General features: G+C 31.5%; 1 protein-coding gene across 2 annotated transcripts in view; it reads right to left on the bottom strand.

The window, feature by feature from the left end:
* Nucleotides 1-22,705, bottom strand: part of Sara (Smad anchor for receptor activation) — a 112,466-nt gene that overhangs the window by 32,725 nt on the left and 57,036 nt on the right. For both annotated transcript variants that reach the window (XM_085807299.1, XM_085807300.1), the window contains exons 8-15: nt 21,145-21,267; nt 20,908-20,961; nt 11,804-11,872; nt 11,544-11,708; nt 11,236-11,460; nt 11,067-11,149; nt 6,472-6,576; nt 5,240-5,393 (exon numbers count right to left, since the gene is read on the bottom strand). In XM_085807299.1, coding sequence (XP_085663425.1) covers nt 5,240-5,393; nt 6,472-6,576; nt 11,067-11,149; nt 11,236-11,460; nt 11,544-11,708; nt 11,804-11,872; nt 20,908-20,961; nt 21,145-21,267 — 978 coding nt within the window. The remainder of the gene's footprint in view (nt 1-5,239; nt 5,394-6,471; nt 6,577-11,066; nt 11,150-11,235; nt 11,461-11,543; nt 11,709-11,803; nt 11,873-20,907; nt 20,962-21,144; nt 21,268-22,705) is intronic.

Below are 22,705 nucleotides of genomic sequence, written 5' to 3'. Positions count from 1 at the left end.
AATATCTATTTAATAACAAAAATAATTGTTTTAGTCCCTGCTTTTATCATTATCTGCTTTAGTCACTGATTTTTATTCAGTTTCTACATCACACAGGAATCATACATCTTTCCCTCATCCCAAATCTGCAGACTTGAGTTTTCCTGCTCCATTTAAGAATAAATGAAATTTGAGTATGTTACCTCCACAAAATTACTGAAATTTCATTTATTTACAAATTCAACACAGAAAACTTAAATACTAAGAGAAGCATTTTCTATTTACTGGAAAGTTAACCATATATATATGTATTTAATCACAAAAAACAACACAATTTTCCAAAATTCGACAGTCAATATACATTGGCATTTCTTAGAGATAAATCAGAAGTCACGTTAAAATAGATTATACAAAGAACTTTAATGAAATTTAATGAAAATATTAAATACAATATCGGTTTAAAATGTCTTGAAAACATTTTATATGAAACTTCATCAGAAAATTATCATATATGAGAAAATGTTTAGAAGTTTAAAATGGAATAAAGTACTTCAATCTAAAAAGTGATTTCCCTCTATAACAATGCATACTCACTAATACGGTGCCCCATACTGTTTACAAAAACATCAATCAGCTGAGTAGGGATTGATAAATATAGTTCCTCTTAAGCACCTGCAAATTCTGCAGTAAGCCACTCCATGCACACAGTATTCTCATTTGGAAGTACTCTTTCAGTTCCAAATTCACTAGCAAGATAAGTGTTTTCCTTGCACAAATGTTGCACAATACCTCTATATTAATAGTGAATACTCGGAACACATCCATCTAAAAAAATTAACCCACCTCAAACATGAAACATCTGCCATAACTGCGCTCTGATATATACTACTAGAATGTAAGTATTTAGAATTTAATCTACAGGACCACAGGAAATAATATTACTCATTTGTAAACAATAAATTCCAGTGGCCTTCAGTCTAGCACATTGGCATGCCTGTTTCACTCATATCTCCAAGGATTAGAGGCATATAAATAAGACAGATTATGAGGACTATAAACTGGTTACTTGTCACAGTAATCTTATGAGCTGAAGATTTTAGTCAAGAGTTAATTTACCCTCCCTCCTTCATCCCAATAATCAGAATAAAAATCTTGCACAAGACTTCCTTAACTAAACTTCTGCGGTTGGAGCCATGCTTAAAAGTAATTTCACAACCTACAGATGACAAAAAGAATCAGCCTTTGTTCTGACTAACACTAAGTTTGTATTAAGCTGATCAACGGATCTCCACAACAACTCGCAAAATGATGTCCAGTTCATTCCTATCAAATAGCTATTTTAAACTAGTTTCATTCATATTGTTTAGAATACAAAATAATAACACCCATGTTTAAGCAGATATTTTTATGATGTTACATAATTCCATCAACTGATACCACATGATAATTAATGGCTATCATGATTTTTATGTAATGCATGTCACATACATACTTACATAATGGTTAAAGGTGAAATTAGAATCATTTATCCAACAATATTGAAACCAAAACTTTCATCAACCAATGCAAGCTATAATACATACTGACATAACCAAAGCTATACACATAGACTCTAACCTACAGCAAAACTTGTCATTGGTCAACGTGCGAACAACATTTTTAAAACTTTGAAAATGCACATGTAAGGCATATTTTTTAATGGGTATATAAGGTTACCTTTTAATTAACCATTAATTGTAACCAATTTAATTACACTTAATTAAAAATGCATGTATATAAAAAATGAATAATTAAAAATATTTGTTGTAAATTATATACATATTTAATGCATAGAAAACTCAATTTCCACTTGATCAGGATATTTTTTATCATTGGTTGGCAAAGTATTCACCAAGAAATGAATGGAAGAAAACGAAATTTCAAATGTCAAGTTCATGTCAGCAACTTTAGCATGCTTTAGAAACACATCATTTAGACAAAATTTATCTAACACACATGAAACATGCAGTTCCCAAAAGAAATGCACAGAAATGAAAAAAAAAAAATCACTTTCATTCAACTTGGCATTTTTTAAATATAAAATTTTTTCTGCATCAATCACTAAATTTTCATTTTCCTTATTACACTTTTTAAGTAGAAAAGGTATCAGAGTAACAATTATGTTTTCTTCGGAAATTACGGATGGTTTCACAAAATACATTCCTTAACAAATAATAAATTCCTTAACAAATAATTCCTTAACAAATACATTCCTTAAAAGTCGCAAAAAGTTCTCTTCTCATTTATGCATATAAGGATTTTGTTGCAGAGTGTTTACTGTTTTAAACAATGGTAAATCATGCTTCAAAAATAATAAACACAATTTGGTGGTAGGTGATTGTAACATTTTTTTTTAATGTTTTGCAATCTCTTTTCTGCATTCTCACTGTTTTCTGGTTGATCACCAAAAATATTAATAAGAGCATCTCGCTGCTCCAAAATTCTTCTTACAGACACTAAAAGAGAAAATAATTTTGTACTACAGTATTTCAAAATGTTATGGAGATTTTGAATTATGTCCCAAAATTTGTTCAGCAAGTTTAAAGCTGTTTTTCCAATTTGAACATTCCTCTAAATAAAAATATATATCTTATTAACTACATTTCTATTTTTGAGCTGATTAATTGCTCAGTAGCTGCTTCTCCCCCCCCAAGCTATATGCAAGAGGTGTTATGTAGACTATAAAATCTAGTTGATTCATTTTAATGAAAGATGCTGCACTTTAAATTTTCCCAACATATTACTAGCATTGTCAGAAAAAAATTATAAGGAATTTTTTTCATTCTAAACCTTTACTAAAGTACTCAGTCATGTAAAAAAATACCCTCTCCGGTATTATTTGTGCATTTTAAAAAAATGAAGTAATCATCTCACCCTTTTCTTTGCTATAGTATGTCATAATCAAAGAGTTCAGTTTGTTATCATTACTTCCATCAGTACTTGGAGTAAATGATGTATTGCACACTGATTTTACAACAGTGGCAACAATACTTCCTGCAAGCGTTGTCACAGTTGCACCACTTTGGGTATAGCCACATCTTAACTTTTCTGCTATGGCAGAATCTGCAAGCATGGCACAGAAAAACAGTTTTGAATGGTCAGAAACTGAAATTAGTAGATTATGTTCAATTAAAATTCGGAAAAATTAGCATTTGATATTTACAGCCATCTGTTTCATCATCTTTTATGAAGAAGTTTGTTAATATCTTTATATTTTACAGCATCAATTTCTGTATGCTTTTCAGAAAAGAAGTGCTACTTATAATTAATTTTTCTGCCATGCACAACTGAGAAGTCTTTGTTGTGTACACTGCAGTGCACATGATTCACTGAAATTTCAGATGCTTTAATGCATGAAAATTCTACAGAACATGCATCTATAAATTTCTGGCTTCATAAATTTAGCTTCTTAGAGGTGGCATAATTCACCAAAAAACTTACAGGTGAATCACAATTCACAAGATATATGTGCTACACTCTCACCATAGCCAAAGCAAGGTAAACATCTTTCACTGTAGGGAATCAGATTACAGAGATTAAGGGTCAGAATTTACTGATCAATGACTGGTAACTCTTCAAAATCACAACACCCTCAGCAAATGATATATGACATCACAAGCATTCAACGAGTAAATCAGATGAATTAGTTGCTTCTATTTTCCGTGCTATTTCTCTTGCCCTCTTTCTGTAAAATCTGTAGATTCTATTCTCATTATGGAGAAATAACTTCAATTTTTCAAAATTAATAATAATATATCATCATCTCTCTCTTCTCATGCTTGTGTTCATATCATAAGCATTCTCTCTCTTCTTTTATTGTCAATTCCAATCCTGTAAATATGTGGAACTGAGTTCCAGTGCAAAAAAGTAATATTCCATCAAGATAATGCAAGACCACATATGTCTGCATTCACTGGCTGGACTCTATACGGACTCGAATGGAATCTGCCACAACCACCATATATCGTATTTGACGGCATATAAGACGCACTTCTTTTCCTAAATTTGGTCTCAAAAAAGTTACCAGCGTCTTATACGTGAAGGACACATGTTAACTTTCAATACCGAATGCTATTTTTAGTCCGGATATAGGTCTAGACTTTTTCTACATCTGCCATAATTATTTTGCGCATGCGTGAAATATCTGACACCAAAAATTGCCAAAGCTCGAAGCTGATGGAGCCTTTCCTTCTTTACATAGACTTATATATATAAACTTTGACTATATTTTAAATATATAAACTTTGACTCAGCCGACACACGTGTCGGTATCGGTGCTACTCTGTATAAACGTGTCAGTATTGGTGCTTAAAAGTATTTGTTTTAAAAAATACACTAGAAAATATGACTACAGGAAACAAGAGATTAAGCTATACAATTCAGTATAAACTATGAGTGTTAAACTACGCCAAAGTGCACGGAAACAGAGCAGCAGCAAGGCATTTCGGTCCACCACCTACCAAAAAAAATGATACGTACTTGGCGACTGCAGGAAGATCAACTGAAGACTGCTAAAAAATAAAAACATAACCTTCAATACACAGCTCCTTCTTGGCCTGAACTTAAAAATGCCGTAAAAATGTGGGTGATAGATAAGAGGAAATCTGGGATAAGTATTTCAACTAAAATGATAATCAATGAGGGCAAAAGGATTTGCAGAAAAACATGGGAACTTTTCAGGGTCTGAGGGCTGGTACTACAGATTCATGAAAAGGCAAGGCTTATCAATGCGCACAAATCAACTATTGAACAGAAAATGCCAGAAGATTATGAAGAAAAAATACTGGCATTTCATAGTTTTGTTATAAATGCACGCAAAAAAACTTCTTTTGAGCTCGGTCAAATAGGAAATATGGATGAAAATCCACTCACATTTGATGTACCATCCAACAAGATTGTGAGTATTAAAGGGTCTAATTCAATACCCATAAAAACCACAGGTCACGAAAAAACCTGATATACGGTAGTTCTAACATGTTGTGCTGATGGCACAAAACTACCGCCATTTTTCATTTTCAAAAGAAAAACTCATCCGAAAGAAAAACTTCCAATGGAAGTAATTGTTCATGTTCATCTGAAAAGCTGGATAACCCACTATGTAAACCCACTATGTGTAAACGCTATAAATGCACAGAAAGTTTGTAGCTTTGAGGTCCGGATTATAGATCATTGCGGATTAAAGACTTTGTACTGTGTATACTACAATTTTAATTTGCAGTACCTCTTCTAGTAGTGTTCTCAATGCTGATTGCTTGAGTTTGGTAATCTCCCTCTTCTTTCTGCATACAGACTAAATGTGAATCAGCTTCTGTACTAAAATTAGATCCCAAAGCTAGAACATGTTCGACGTTGTTGCTATTTAAGACTTTCATCACCTGTATAAAAAATTAACAATAATCAGCAATAACACTTCAATAATGAATGATTACATTTCCATACAACATTAATATATTTTGTGAATTTTTAACATATAGAACACTATCAGAACTTTCAAAGTGCAGATTAAAATGAGATAACACGTTTGAAGACACAGATACATACATGTAAACATATATTAATAAATGGCGAATATTGTTATCAACTTCAGCTTTTAACATTTACACAAACTGAAAATCTGATGACGATTTCACATGAAAAGGCTCAATGAATCTTCAGAGAGAAAAAAAAATCTTCAAAAATCCTGCCACCTTTAAAATCAAGCCAATGTTGCATGCTAATTTTCTACAAGTAAAGCCTAAGTGTGCCTAAGAGCCTGAAGGATGGAAGAAAACATAAAAATATGTCAACAAGTATGGTACGATTTTAAATCTTAGCAAAAGGGGGAAAATATATTTTGTTCATAACTTTCAATATACGAATTAACATTGAAATCTGAACTGAATAATGTACAATCTCTCTCACTCAACTTGACCTACACAGATAAAGCATTAAAACACTGACTCAATAATTTGTAACATTAAACACATTAAAGCATAGAAAAAATAGTTACAATTAAATTCTATGAATAATAAAGTTTTCAGAGCAGATGGCAAAGACCTATACCTAGAAACTTTTTATCTATCTTTATATCAACAAAGTTTTCAGAGCACATGGCAAAGAACTATACCTAGAACCTTTTCTTTATCTATCTATGTATCAATCATTCATACTCACTGCATTACTTACGATTTGAATGAAATCTTTAACATATAAACTTACGTTTTATAGCCATTATTACGAAATTTAAAAAACTGCTTTAAGTTTCTATAGAGTTATTGAAGTATTTATAGACACTAACTATAATTAGTATTAAAAAATTGCATATGAAATAGTTTTACAATGTGATAGTAGACATAATTTAATTTTACAGAATCTCAGATATGTTGAATATCTAAACACTAAAGCATATAATTAAAAGTATTAAATATATTTACTAAATTGCAAATTTCATAGTATTCCATCAGAAAAAATCACCTTTTCATATCGGTTACGTGGAATGTTGACACAGGTTTTCTTTTCTTCCATGTGAACCACTACACCAGGAATCACAGGAATAGTAAACTGGTAGTTTCGCAAATCCTTAAAAAAGAAAAATAAGCTATGTACCATACATATACTATAAAATATTTCTACACTTATGAAAAATGACTGTCTTGTTCAACTTAGCTGCAAATTCTGAGCAAAATCATGCTAAAAAACTGCTACTAAATATAAAATATGCTGCAGAGTTAACTTTAAAATATATAAACTGTATTTTTCCTTCTGCATGTTCTGTTTTAAATGAGCATATGGAAAATACTTAATTCATATCACAGTAAGTTTTATGTGGATTTATTTACAAATTATATTATTTAAAAATTTATTTAAAAATGCTACGTTTCTATATATGACAATGTTATCTATAATAATTTTTATAAATGGAAGATATACACAAATACAGATTACAAATTAAATACTAATAATTACAAATTAAACATACATGAAAATACACAAGAAATAAACATAAAATTACAATTAGAATTTGCTAATAAATAAAAACAAATATACATTTCAAACACAAAAAAAAAGTATACAACAAAATAAAAACAGATTAAAAAAATAAATTTACATAAATTAGAATGATAGTGAAATTGATGCTGAACTTTTTAAGATATAAAGAAAAATTATATAGCCTCGTTCACAAGAACAGATTCGACGGGTAGCGAAAACCTGTTTTTACAACGTGTCCCATTCACATGACGAACAAGCATTAACTCTTTCACGTCGAAGTCGCCCGTAGCGCCCGTTCATTCAGGCAACGGCAAACCGCCCCAACGCCTCGTTTATTTTCTACCTAGTTCTTTCCCCTCCACGTTAGTGTATGGCTCATTGGTTTCGCGAGTTGTTAAAAGACATGTCAATCATTCTTTTGAAGCAAATAAAGGAGAAATACGTAAAGCTATTGACGTTCGCAGGTGCAATCCGGCCCTAAGGTGAAACTGCACACAATGGAAGAAACCGCAGAAAAACCTCCAAGAGCAGCAAGGGGGAAAGGAAAACTATTCCAAGACAAATTCGTAAACACGGGCGTTTTCGATGTTTGTTGAAAACAGATTTGGTCGTCTCTCGATGCGAAAGAGTTAACTGCTTCGCCGAATTCGAGGTAGAACTTGGTTGAATGTTCCTACCTCTCTGGAGCAGGGCAAATGGAGAGATGGAGAGATTTCCCATACTGCACTGCACGATTGGGCCGTTCACTTATTTTAACAAATAACATGGCTGACGTGCAAATGACTGCTTGCTGGACTGTCAGCGAAATAATCGCGTTGATAGATATCTGGGGATGCGATATCGTCCAAAAAAATAAGATGGAACTGTACGAAATACGGAAATTTGCAAACTAGTATACAGAAGGTTATCTGATGCAGGGTATTCCAGAAATACCATTCAAATTAAAACTAAAGACGCACATATCGTTTTCAACGAGACAAGGGGGCTAGGTACATTTTGAATGATTTTTTTTTTTTTTTTTAATTTAAGAACTTTCATCTACTTTTTCTTAATATTATTAAATAGTTTTGCAAGACAAGATAATTTTAAGCTGAAAGAAAATTTTTAGTCCAAAGGAACAATTTGCCCTGAAGGACTATTTATTTCGTTTTGGCATTTTGCGTTGAAAACTGAAAGGCAAATCACTTTTTAAATTGTTGCCACCAAATATTATTGCCCTGTATTATATTTAAATTAATTAAATAATGAAGAATCCGCATAAATGTATGTATGTTTCTCGCATTGTGATAAAACAACGGTACCTAGAGCCATCCAATTTTGAATAACGTGCATTTCCACCCCAGTACGGGCATCTGGAAGCCCAAATTTGGAATTTGTTTTATTAACAATTTCATATTTTGTAAAACTTTCAGGAATTTTTTTTATTAACAAACTCAACAATTTCAAAGCGGGGGGGGGGGGGGGGACCTTCTTTATCTCCTGCACGCAAGACTCTGTATCGGAAATTCTAAAGATATGCTCATTTTAAAATTATTTTGCAATACTGCTGTTGAACTTAATTTTATGATTTGAGTAAGTAGAACATGATATTTAATAAATAAAGGTAATACGTAAAACGTTAAAAAAAACGGGCCTTTGGATATAATTTAAAATCTGAAAAACCTTTCAAATTTTTTTAATAATTTTTTGGCCAGTAATTTTTTTTTAATTTAAATTTTTTGAAGAAAGATTTAACAATTAAAATGTCATTCTTCTCCCAGTTTTCAATGTTTTTTCCCAAATTTTCTTATTGTATTTATTAGAGAGTTCTTAATAACTTTAATGATCGATTTGCAAACTAATGAATTAGTTTCTAAGAAAAATAAAAACATATTTTTATGTAAAATCTTTGAAACAAATATCTCATTCACATTTTCACTTAATAAATTTTCTTTTTAGTATTTTGCAAAGCAAATAATTGTTTCTATAAAGTATATAATTTTAAATAAGCGGTAAAAATATTAAATAATTTAGGCCATATCTATATAAGTTTTAGGACATTAAATAAAAAGACTTATCAACAAAATTCAAACTGAGAAAAAGCACTTTAAAAAATATAAACGGCCTAAATCGTCATTAAATCATTTCAAATTTCTTTAAAATGTTATTACTGAATTTCAATACACAAACACGTATATATATATATATAAAATGAAACCTAGTGCTATTCAATTGGTTAATATAAAACATAAATTAGAAGCTTTTATTTAAAATCTTCATAAAACAGGTTCAAAAAAAATTTTATTGCACGATTTAATTATGTTTTCTAAAATGTTTATACTCAATATTAAAACATTTATAATTAATGGAAATAATATTAATTTGTCGTTTTATTCATTTTTTCAAAAAGCAAAGTGTGAAATTTTAACAGCCAGAAAACATTTTATTTAAAACCATTCAGCAATATACGTGATTTCTTTTCTTCTTTTAACCATTTGGTCTCGTAAATAAATTGCATTTTAAATTAATTTATGTGTATTTTAGTAAATTAAAGAGTTAAACTCCGATGGCTTTTGATATCAATAGTAAACAATGCCAAAAAAGATGTGAGCAAACGTTAGAAATTGGATCCACGTTTGTGACATCATTCACTGCTCCCAGTGGCTTATGGGTTGAGGGATGGAAGACAATGTGCATCTGAACCAGTCCTGAAGGCGAAACTGCTTCATATCCCCGTTTCTCCCTAATACGAATGGTGGCTGTGCTAAAGAGCGTTGCATGTGAACAGGGCTTATGTATTTCCAAAATTTTTTAGCATGATATTCCTTAACAGTTCCTTACAAGCCAACGCAAAAACATTCGGCCATTTACCATTCCGTTGTACAACCCACCAAACTGCCTCCATCTTGCATTAATCCTTGTCTGGAGTTTACAAATTTTATTGATTAAACACTTCACTGAAATTACCAACACTTACGAAATATACGACTTTCTAGATTAAAATGCCACTGCTCAAACCTTAGCAAGAAAATCTGGCCTTCTTTTACATTTTTTCATTTTCGTTAAAGCCTAACTGCCCTCCCATAATATCATTAGGAATTTTCGGGGGGGGGAGAACATTGTACAATGACAACCGAAAGGCAGCCAGAAGCATATCCAGTTCACCAAACTATTTATAATAGACAGTACATTACCCAACATATTCATATAATTTTATCTATATCTTATCTTTAAAGTATATGGTGTGTGATAATATTTAAAATAACACAAAAACAATTCCCTAACACATAATTTTCCATAATCTGATTTCTGGAAATTATTCCAACAAAAACAGTTACATCTCAGATTCTGAAACAATGCTTTATATTTGGCCCTAGACAACTTTTTAAACCTAGGAGATTCTCTACTTAAAATACAGAAGTGAACTAACTGATCCTGACATTACCATTCTCAGAATTACAATAGTGAAAGTGGATAATAATAGTACAAAATTCCAGTTTTCCTCACTAAATGACAATCATCTTTAAAAATTGTATTCAAGCAAATTATAAAAAGGCATGATGATCAGTGACATGAATAAGGTTAAAACCAGCCTGCATATCACTGGCAATAAATTTAGTCAAATACTACTACTGTTCGAAATAAATACCAATTATGTATATGAATAAATTTTATGACTGCACTTAACAGTTATAAAAAAATTAGTAAGTTTGTCCCCATGATGCACTTTACAACTAATCATTTTTGTTTGGCTAGAAGCAAATAAAGTATCCTAACATTGTATTGTGATATATATTCAAACTTGCATTTCACATTTAACTAACTGCAAAAGATAACTAAAAAAAATGGGTTTATATGAGTGCATAATAAGCCATAGTTTTTATGTAAGCATAGTTCACATATGCTCAGCAATGAATCAACGCCTTAATAAAATAAATGGAATCTTCACACAACATGCTCTGAGATTTTGTTTCACATGCATTGTGAAGCAATAAAACTATAAAATGAACAAGATCAATGTACAATACATATATTAGTGTAGCATGCAATATTATAACAATTCAAAGGAGGACTTTAGAAATAACTTCAGAAAAACTTACAGCCAATACACTCATAATAGTTTGTCCGATTTCAAAATAAACTGGCTTACGTTCACGAGTGCTCACCAAAGCACAGGGATAATCTGAAACCAAAGATTTCATTAAAATAAAACATTATATATATATAGAGAGAGAGAGTACATTTCAACTGCCACAGGGTTACACTTACATCTACATTCAGCGCCTAAACGAAGCATTAAGCGAAGTGGGAAAACTTTTGCCCAAGGGATTTCCCATTTATGGATAAGAATAGCTACTAGAAATGGAGAATTTGGCACCACAAGTTTACTCAGACACTGAAATGAAGGTCGAACAAACAAAAATCCTCTATGGTCACTGCTTCCCAAAATTTGCTCAGGAAAGATGATGTGGCCAAGATCATCAAATGTAGAACCTAAATAATGATCAAATACATTAATACTAAAGGACAGCTTAAATCACTTTTCTGTTTTTTAATTTTCTTTTTTGTAGAATTACCTTTATTTGCACTATCATAAATTTGAATAAAGAGTTTAAAAATCCCACGGGGCAAATTATTTTCATCAGGCATTCTTTCTAATACTACCATTACTTCATCCTGACCAACTGTACAAAGACCATGACTTGTGAAACACCAGCATTCCTTCCCAAAGCAGCAATCCACTAGAAAATGTCAACTTCATTAAAACTTTTTTGGTTCAAAACAAAGACAAATGCAATTAAATTATTTCATATAGTACAGTATATTTAATACTTACAGTTAATCAGTTTTACAAATATATGAATGTTCTTCATCAGAGCAAAGTTAATGGGCTTTGCAGTTTCATCTAAAAAATTTACAATTAAAACAAAATCAGTATCTCAATTAAAATAAATTTTGCTATTAGCATCACTGTTAAGAGAAATTAACATTCAATTAATTTACAAGAATGTCTATTATTTCACTTTCTTTCCAAAACACAAATGGCAGAATTAGATCATGCATAGAATCAAATAGAAGATGCTGCTATAGAAATATTAGTTAACTCTTCTGCCAGTTTTGGTGTACAGTTCAGTTGCAAGTTTGGTGCCACTGTAACACATGCACTAATTCCAGTGCCTTTGAATAATGAGAACATTTGAAAAATACCATTATATGATCATATACTAAGCACTTCCAGTAAATCTTTAAAGACCTCATTTACTGCATCAATTAAACAGAATTCATCTTTTAGAATAGGCTAAAAATCTTATAAGGAAGGTGGAGCAAACTGCCAAATTTAGTAGAAGCCAAAAATTCTTGCACAGCCTACAAAACCACATGATGTTTTCTTTACAAGCTTGCTTTTAATCACTGTAAAGTATCTAACAGCAGAGTTGCCACACTAACAGTAAAGTGAAATTCCCTGACTATTTCCAAGTGTGTTTTAAGGAAATACAATGTAACTGTGTAGTGCACACTGGCTGTGCTGAGGGTACGTCAATTATAGTACCACTCGAAAGCATCAAAATGTGGCAATTACATAGGACTTTCTTTAAAAAATTTACTTTCAAATTCACAACGCATTACTATTATAATGAGTTTTTTCCTCAATAACTTTCAAATTAAGATTTTTACCAAACTAAGAAAACTTTGTACACAATATTAACATACTAAACCAGCATTCTCTTCAGTACTTTTTTAAATACAGGAAAATAGTATATAACACCAGGAGTGATTGTTAGTGCATCTAAAATATTTACATTCACTGACACTGAAATACATTTATAATAAAATGTTACCGCAAGTATTACTAGTTAAAAACATAACTTCAAACTAATATTACATACATGAAAACATACACAAAAAATTAAATACTTGCAATACATTCCATCTAAATACTAAACAAAATCAGAAATGATATTCATCGATTTTTCATTGCAATGTATAAACTTTTAAACACTGAATTTTTCCCACCATTGTGATAAAATTATGTCATGAATGACAGCTTCATTGTTTCAAAAAGTATTACAAATAAATTCTGGAATGAAAGTTATTGTTTACAAAATGGCAATGGGGGAGAAGTTATATGTATTCTATTAAAGAATATATAATTCCCGAACAATCAACTCTGTGATATTACTACAGTTGCTATTCTGAAAGTGCAAAAGCCAGTTTTCTTTTCAAAAAGTCGACAGACTTTTGGTGAAAAACTTTTAATATAAGCATATATAATACAAAGTAAGTATAATTTTAGATTGGAATTGAAGAGGGAAAAAGAACATTCAGAATATTTAAATAAAACATTAACAGAAAAATACTAATAAAAAAATTATCACAAAACCAGATTTCTTGTTTCAATTCTGCAATTTGTGAGTCAATTGAACAAACACCTTTGTTCAATTTTTATTTTTTTTTTCCATTAAAATTTTAATCTATGCTTGTGCTTTCCTTTTGTCCTAGAATTTACCTTTACTATCATTTAACGTTTTTAGAATGCTTGATGATATAAACCATGAGCAAATCTGGCATATTGTAACATATTCGGAGTTATATTAATATTCTTCACACCTCATTTACTTTTATGGCATTATAAAACAGTTTGCATTCCCATTAAAGAGTTTTCCTGAAGATTTTACACTAACATATCATTATTGACTGAGAAACCACTTTCCACTGTGGCAGTGCCATGTGACAATTCTCCAAAATTCTTCAAAATCTGAATTATTAATCAGGTCTTTATAAAAATGAAAGCATAGTCAACAAAAGTGTCTTTCCAAACATTATCCTTCTGAATAACAATTCTTTAAACTTCACTTTTGATTTATCAGCAACTGCGAAATTTATGCATTCACTTTCATACAGAACATGCAGTAACCTCTCCCTTCTTTTCTCACAAAAAAATTCGTTATGATGTAATGAGCTTAGGATCTAATGAAGGAATGTATTTGACCAAGCTATATTTAAATGGGGCTTCTTTCAATTATTTGTGCTCCAAGCTTAACCAAAAAGGTTTTACACTCAGTTCTAAATTCTCTTTTCTTTGGATCAGACACTCAACTTTTAGCTAAACTCGCACCAGCAGCAATACCTACATCCATATCTGCAACATTACAATAAATGGTTTGCTAAAGAACATCAATTTTTATCTATTTTTCAGGAGTCTATGTTTCTTGCAGTAAACCTCTTTTGACAAATTTTGAGAGAAGCTAATTTAGCATACTATGGAAAGTTATGTACAGAAGAGGGGGGGATCATACGATCAGCTGTCTAAAATGATTTTGAAATACATGTAGAACTCCTACAATACAAATAAAAACAAGATTTTGCAAAAGCAGCAGCAGCTTCTCTGTCTTTCAACTGAGAGGCTTTAACAATTCGGATGCTTCAATATATTTTTTCACGAAGAAAAAAATATCAATAACTCTCTGAGCAACAAGTATGTTTTGGAAAGTTGTGTACAGAAAGTGGCACATAGGATCAGCTGTCTGAAAGGATATTAAAAATAGATTCAGAACTCACGCAACAGAAATAAAGAAGAGACTTAGTTTTAACAGCTTCTTTCAGTTTTTCAACTGGCACAGTCTTCGGTTGACCAGATGATTCTACATATTTTTTGCATGAAGAAAAGTATCAATACCTCTCTCGGCAACGGTATGTTTTCACATCATCTTACTTCACAAAACATTAGGAGAAAAATCGTATGATTAGTGGTGGCAACATAATCTGTCTGTAAAATACTCTATGCATATCTTAGATTCCAGTCATGCACTTAGATTTCAGTCAGTAGCTCTATGCCCAGCTCAAAAGGCACCGTGAATGACATGAAAACCACAGAACCGTGTACCTATAAATGACAGTCTATTTACATTACAGTCACATTTATTATTTACATTATTTGCTAAATTCTCTTTCAAAATTCTGAGAAATTTAAGACTGACATTTGGTCTATCCAAGGATACTTGGAATAATTTCTTTCCATCTAATTCTGAGATTCCCTCAAAAAACTTCTCAATGGGTCATTAACAATAGTAAAAAATTGACATGAGGTATCTTGTGCTCACCTTATTCTTCCTACTGTCCCAAAATCTACAAAGTGTGATCAAATGAAAAGGTACGAAAAGACATAAAAATGTAACAGTTAAATATTTGCATATTCCGTCATGGGAGAACGTAGCGATACATCTTGGAATGCGATTGGAGTCTCTGACTAGAATCGGGGCATGCGCGGGCACCCGCATGCACAGGAGAGAGTAGAGGCTCTTATCAATAGCGGCGTCCAAATGATACGGCAGTCCGTACGAGGGCAGGATGGCGTTCAAATTGCAAAATTCGACGACTGAGGAGCAGCGAGGCGTTATCCAATTTCTGACGGCGGAAGATGAGAAAACGGCAGCTATTCATCGCCTGATGGTGAAAGTTTATGGAGAGAAATGTGTCTCTGACAAGTCTGTCAGAAAACGGAGTGCCCGTTTTCATGCAGGCCGTGAGAGTGTGGGTGATGACCCGAGACCAGGCCATGCAAACACTGTCATTATGAGCGATCTTATCGACAAAGTGGACGACCTAGTGAGAAGTGATCCACGTGTTACATTGTGAATGTTGGCGGTGAAGGTGGACGTCAGCTATGGAACCATGTGGACAATTATTCACGACAGGTTGCGATATTGGAAGATGTGTGACGCTTGGGTTCCAAAGCAGCTCACCAACCAGCAAAAAGGACTGCGTATGGGGCTAGCACTGCAACATCTGTTTCGGTATCAGGAAAACCCCGCTTTCATGGAGCTGATTGTCACATGTGATGAGACCTGGTGCCATCACTACGAGCCAGTCCGGACATGTTGCCCTGTGATTTCCATGTGTTTGGTCCACTGAAGAAACACCTGAAAGGGAAGCGCTTCAACTCGGACGACGTACTCAAAGACGGTGTGAAGGACTGGGTCTCGTCACGGCCACAGGAATTCTGGGAACAAGGAATCCTGCGGCTTGTTCATTATTGGGATCGTTGTGCTAAGGCCTATGGTGTATAATTTGAATAAAGTTCACATTTGTACCCACCGTGTCGTTTCATACCTTTTCATTTGATCACTCCTTGTAATTTTTACACAGAATTGTCCATTGTCCACAGACTTTTCTGAACAATCCTACTTAAAGCTACATTGAAGCATATTACGAATTCAGTATTCTTAAGTTCAAAAATGAGAAATGAAATCAGATTTTTATGAAGTCGAACTAAATGACACTAAATATGACATTTTAGCATGTCCTGGCAGCTTTAGCTTTCTTGCTGTCATTCTGGAACAGAACAGCAACATCATTAAATGCAATAAAAAAATGTGTGATGAAACAGCTTTCAGAGCCCACAGTAATTCTGCAGCTACCACTTTATCCTAAGTTACAAAGGAGTTTAAATTTACTGATTCAGCAACCAGTGCCGAAGATTGCTGTGCTGCAGAACTGTTTTTTTATTTGTACAGAAATTTTTTTTATTTTAAAATTTTCTGACTTCATACAAATGATTTTCTTGCACTTTACACTGTTTATGTGGCTTGTGATTGCTTTTCTTGCCATGTTACTAAACATGATAAGTTTTTGACAAAACATGCATCTTGCCATGTTTAAGAGCTGTTACAATAAGTTGCAACCATGAACTCCAGTGAGGACTGAGATTAGAATCTGCCCAATCTGGATTAAAAAATGTCTTTTCTGCAGACATTTTACAGCTAAAGGAAAGAAATCTGTGAATATTTTTAAATAAATTCAAGTACTGTATATTTATTTAGCGGAATACATAAGTAAAAAATTTTGTGTACTAAATTTTGTGATGGTATATCATCATACTGATAGAATTAGTTTAATAAGTATACCAGAGAAAATTGCCTAAAATCTAAAAGTATTATTAACTAGTAATAAACAAATTTAGAAAGGAAGTAGCCACACTAAATGATGTGAATAACATTAAAACTGATTAATTTAAGACTGAAAAAGATTAAAAGGTGGTTTATGATAATCAATGACATTCTGGTGAATACAGATATATTAAATGGTTAGCCTAGAGGACTAATTATTTTTTTAGTTGTAACTGCAAAGTTACAAATTACGCATTTACTAGAAAGAAAAAAAAAGCTTTAAAAGGTTTTGTTTTGTACGAGAATGGTGGGATAGGCTGAGCAAAATCAGAAATTTTAATCAGAAGGCTTAATTACTTATTTTTACAACATGAAGTGTGTAAAACAAGGGGGGCAAACATTATTATATTTAACACGTTTGCTTCTGAATTCAGCCACAAGTTCCACCCCTGTTAATTTCTTGAAAGAAAAATTTTAAATAAGACAAACAAACAACAAAAACAACAAAAAATCAAATTCAGAACAAATAAATATTTTTGTGTTTACCAAACAAAATACCACATCTTGCATAATTTCAAAGTGCAATAATTATGAGATAGCCAGCCCCTAATGATGTTGAAAAGTTCAACAGTTCTATTTGATTTTTTTAATAATGAACAATAGAATGATTCAAAAAGCATCAATAGATTTCCTTTAACTTTAAAAATGCACTGCATGAATTCTTACAATTTTAACCAGCAGATATAGAATGATTATCAAGCAAATACAGAAAAGTTTCACTTACTATACTACATTTTTCAATTGGAGATTACAGAAAAACAAGCTTTCTAAACCAAAAGGTAGAATTTTCTATCGTTCAACATCGCAGATTTCTTGTTCTTCGTAAGAAAATGAGAGTCACACTCTATGCATTCTGGAGGTTACTGGAAAGCAAAGATACTGCATACTTGCTCTGCCTTTCTGAAAGAAAATCAGTTTGGGGCTGCGAAAATTGGCTCTACACCAGCTGCCGGGATGATGCTCACATGATAAATAATTCTCCAAGAAAGCGATCCTCTTCCAACGCTGGTGGAAATTGCTTTTTGGAGATTATTATATGAAATACCCCGACTTTTCTAAATTTTGGCTGCAATATTTAAATTCCCTGACCTTTTTCGTCAATTTTTTAATTCCTTGACGTTTCCCAGGTTTTCCAGCTAGTGTGGCAACACTTTATAATTATAAATGACTGCACTCCTATTTAAAGTTTTACAAAAGTAATGTGAATGTTAGGAATGATAAGAACACGATCCTACATTCAATTGTCAGTCTTAGAAAAACTGCTGGTCTTAACTTTTCTTTCATAGATGATAATGCCTGACCTCAAGAGACTTGACCAAAAAAAATTTTACATAATAAACATTAGACTAACCAACCAGACCTGTAGAATTAAGCGAACAGAAAATGCTCAGCAGAGAAGTTATTGCTCCCCAACCTCCAAACTCAAGTCTTCATAAGTTAGTTTTAAAGAACATTATTAAAGAATGGAAGCTCTTGAATCAAAATGTCACTAGTGGTCTACCTCCTCGCTGCCATTCTTATACATTGTAATTGTCAAAATACTCTATGGTATTTTTACATTTATACTAGCATATTATTAAAAAATAATGAAAATCCTTTGTCATAAATATTTATGACATGTTTGTGGATTTCAAAGGAAATATTACTTCCTGATATTCAAAACAAAGAAGCAACATTAAAAGGGGGGGAGCTCAAAACTTGCTATATTGCTTGAAACGATTATCTCATGGAAAAGCATGTGATGGGTCAAAATTCACAGAACTATTTATTTATTTATTGCAAATCTTGCAATATTCTTGAGAATCATAAGCAAAGTTTTGAATTTCTAGATCCAAATTAATATCATCTCCAAAGAAATAGTATGTTGTGGAATTTTCAATTATGAACATACTCCTATACTCATGGATACTAAGCTACCTACCTAAAAAAATCCTAATTCCTAGGTCAAGGCCTGCGAGATTTTTTCCACAAACCATCTGATATTGTAAATGCTAATTATACATATTATGGTACTAAAGAAAAATTTTCTTCAACATTACTAATACATAAAAATTATATATATTATTTGTATATTCAATTATATTTATATTTCTATATCTTATCAAGGCTAAAATTTGTACCACCTATTAGATATTTATTCTTTCAGGTAAGCTTTTAAACTGTTTTTTGGACATGAGAATATAATTCTGCACAGATACACTAATATACCTTTCTATACACTCTAATACATATTTTCTGGGATCCATGTACATTCGTCTCAAAACATGTATGCTACTTTCACTTTCAAAAATGCCCAATGATTACCATCCCACTCACAATACATATTTTCAAAGACATACGCAAATTATACCATATCAAATGAATTTAGGCTGTTTGAATAAGCATGGCATGTACATTGTGAAAAAAAAAATGGAACAGTTCTATCTCCTGTTCTACCGGGTCGATTGACGAAATTCAACTTTCGTTTTTCATGCCTCAAAAGTGCGACTTAGAATATGTATTTATTTATATATAGCCTTGTTCTAATTTTAACACAAAATCGGACTTTTCCTGAAATGACATACCAAATTTTTTTTCCACATTTCGATTTTACGCCTCAAATTATGCCAAACTGCCAAATTTTGCAAAAATTGCACAAGTAGTTTTTAAAAAATTAGCTCTCAAAATTTAGCTCTTCAATGTTAATTGAATTTGATACATACTTACTAATATCTCTTACTCTATTAAATTTACTTGATTCTTCCTTTCATATTTCAAAATTTAGGTTCATTCCAAAATTAAATTTACCAATTTTTTAGGATTTATTTTTTAAATTTTTATTTTTATATAATTTTTATAAATTTTTCAAAAAAAATTAAATTATAATCTATAAAATTTCTGCTATCATCTTCTTAAATATTATTTCTAAGCATACCTGCAAAAAATTAATGTTTCAAAATTTCCTGATACATGTGAATTGACATTTTGGCACGTTTTGAAATTTGGCATATTTATTATAAGCGATCATAATGGAAATGCAGTGTACACACTTTGTTAAAATTATGCCAAACTGCCAAGTTTTATACAAATCGCAAGATTAGTTTTTAAAAGATTAGCTCTCAAAATTTTAGTTCCTTAATATTAATTAAATTTGGTATGTATTTGTTAATATCTCTTTCTTTTTTACTAAACTTGTTTGATTCTTCCTTTCACATTTCAAAATTTAGATTCATTCCAAATAAAATTCGCCCATTTTTTATTTATTTTTAAAATTTGTATTTTAAAATAAAGTATAACCTATAAAATCTTTAACATCATCTTAAAATAGATGTATTTTTAGGCACACCTGCAAAAAATTAAGAGTTTTCCATTCAAAATGTTCCAAGATATTCATGAACTTACATATTGGTGCATTTTGAAATTCGGCATATTTGTTATTATAAGTGATAATAATGCATAATGCCATTTAAGCACTTTGTTAAAATTATATGAAATTATATGAATTATATGAATGATGAATGATGACTTTATTCCAACTTGTGGACAATGAAGAAAAAGGAAAGAAAAATAGGTTGCTATAAATTAAGAAGTTTGCTATGTGAATAATTCTTGGCGCAAACTAAAAAAAAATTTGCCAATATAATTTTTTTAATTTCTCTATAAATTTCTCACCAAAAATTACATTTAATATCTAGGCATAATTTGAGTAATAGAGTTGAAATATGGGAACAAATTGGTATGTTATTTCAGAAAAAGTCCAACTTTGTGTCAAAATACTTATGTTAGAACAATGCTATATATAAATCTAATATACATCCTAAGTCGCGCCTTCGATACATGGAAAACACAATTTGGATTTCATCAACAGGCTCAGTAGAATGAGAGATACTAATTGTCTTCCCCCCCCCGCAGTGTATCTGTGTTTGAAACTGATACCTTCAAATTTTAAAAATGAGTCAAAAGCATAAAATACTTTACCACACATTCTTTTTTAAGTTAATTCTGAATTCCTTACCTCGCAATTTTTCTAAAACTTGAGTCCATTCCATTTTGCCATCTTCCATATTATCTAAGAAATTTTACATTATTAATAAAGTTTTCAAATAGTAAGTAACTAACAAGATTTAAAATAAGCTTCTTTTACAACAAAAGCTAGAAATTTTATGCTCAATAATACAAGCTTTAGAAATTATCACTGTTGAAAACATTAGAACAGACAATTATAAATTAGTACATACATCCGTACACTTACCTGCCTGCATAACTATAGGAGGTAAAGGACCTTCTCCATCTGAAACCAAAATTCGTTTTGCTTTGTTCTTTTGGTGAGAGAGCACAGATGGTAAAACTGGACTTGCAGTTATAACTGCATCTCCTATAACAGGAAGAAATAAAATCAATACATTTAATTTTGCAATTTATATTGTGACTGCACTTCACAGCTGTCTTAAAATAGCAGCCTGCATTTAAATTTAATTTAGTTTGATAATAAAGCTCCAAATAAATTATACTACACAATTTAAATATTTAAGATGTATATTTTTTAAGACTGGATTCATTCAAATGGATTTGCTAATGGAAACTGGCTTGTACTTACATTAACACATGAGAAAAACTACAAGAACCCCATACAAGTAGTCCATTCAGTCACCAAGATCTAAACTCAAGGTGAATCACTCAGACTCCTGCGAGCACAGTTCTGAAGAACAAAGATTTCCATAATGATTATATTCCACAGATATTTGATACTGTATTGGATTAGAATACTTAATTTGGGAGAAACACGGGAAGACTATCTGCCTAGGCTCTAGCCTATTTCTAATCAGACAGGTTCAGTCTTATTTTCTCCTACCTTAAATGGACCTTTCATAACAGAATTTAACTCCCTCCTTTCCATAAGATCTAATCACCTTAAATGGACCTTTCATAACAGAATTTAACTCCCTCCTTTCCACAAGATCTAATCACAAATAACCACACATCATCAGGGATTCAAAATTAGTCCTAACAAAGTTTGTAGTCAGCCTCTGCTAACTACAATACAGGCAGAGGCAGAATTTCATACTAGCAAAACAATATTGTATTATAGGGGTATTTCTTACATTGGACTTCAACTTTTGCAGTTACTGATACAAGTAGCTACAAAAGCTTATAAAAGCTACGTTGCTTAACAAACAAAACAATCTTCCTAAATGGATTTTGGGAAACTTTATCCAAAATTTTACTAATGTGAAGTGACTGCATTTTACTTATTTTCTTTATGCAGTGACATGATTGCAGAATCAACGATGACTCCACTCAGGGTTGCCACTCAAATAGGAGAATGAAATTCCCTGACTTTTCCAGGTTCTCCAGGTGTGTTTTAAGAAAATTCCAGTCTATCCGTGTAATGCACGTTGGCTGCACGGAGAGGTAAAATAATTATGGCACCACTTGAAAACACAAAATTTGCCAATTACGTATGACAAAAATCGCTTTCCCAAAGCATTACTATTATAACTATAATCGCAGTTGTTTTCTCCACTGAAGATTGAGATTAGAATCTGCTTAATCTGGATTTAAAAATGTCTTTTTTTTTTTTAGATATTTTGCAGCTAAGCGAAAGAAAGAAATCTATTTAATGATATTTTAAAATAAATTCAGGTATTTTACATTCATTTAGCAGCATACATAAGCAAAATTAAAATTAAGTTAATTACTTAAAACTTGAATTACAAGAACCAACGATATCTTGGCAAATATAGTTAGTTTTATTAAATGGTTAGCCTAGATGACTGCTTATTATTTTTTTTTTACTACAAAATGACAAATAA

Source organism: Stegodyphus dumicola, chromosome X1 (genome assembly GCF_044657685.1).
Source record: "Stegodyphus dumicola isolate Sdum_Otavi_A_Nest chromosome X1, ASM4465768v1".
NCBI lineage: Eukaryota > Metazoa > Arthropoda > Arachnida > Araneae > Eresidae > Stegodyphus > Stegodyphus dumicola.
Note: the sequence above shows the minus strand (reverse complement) of the source record. Positions and strands in the feature narration are given on the sequence as shown.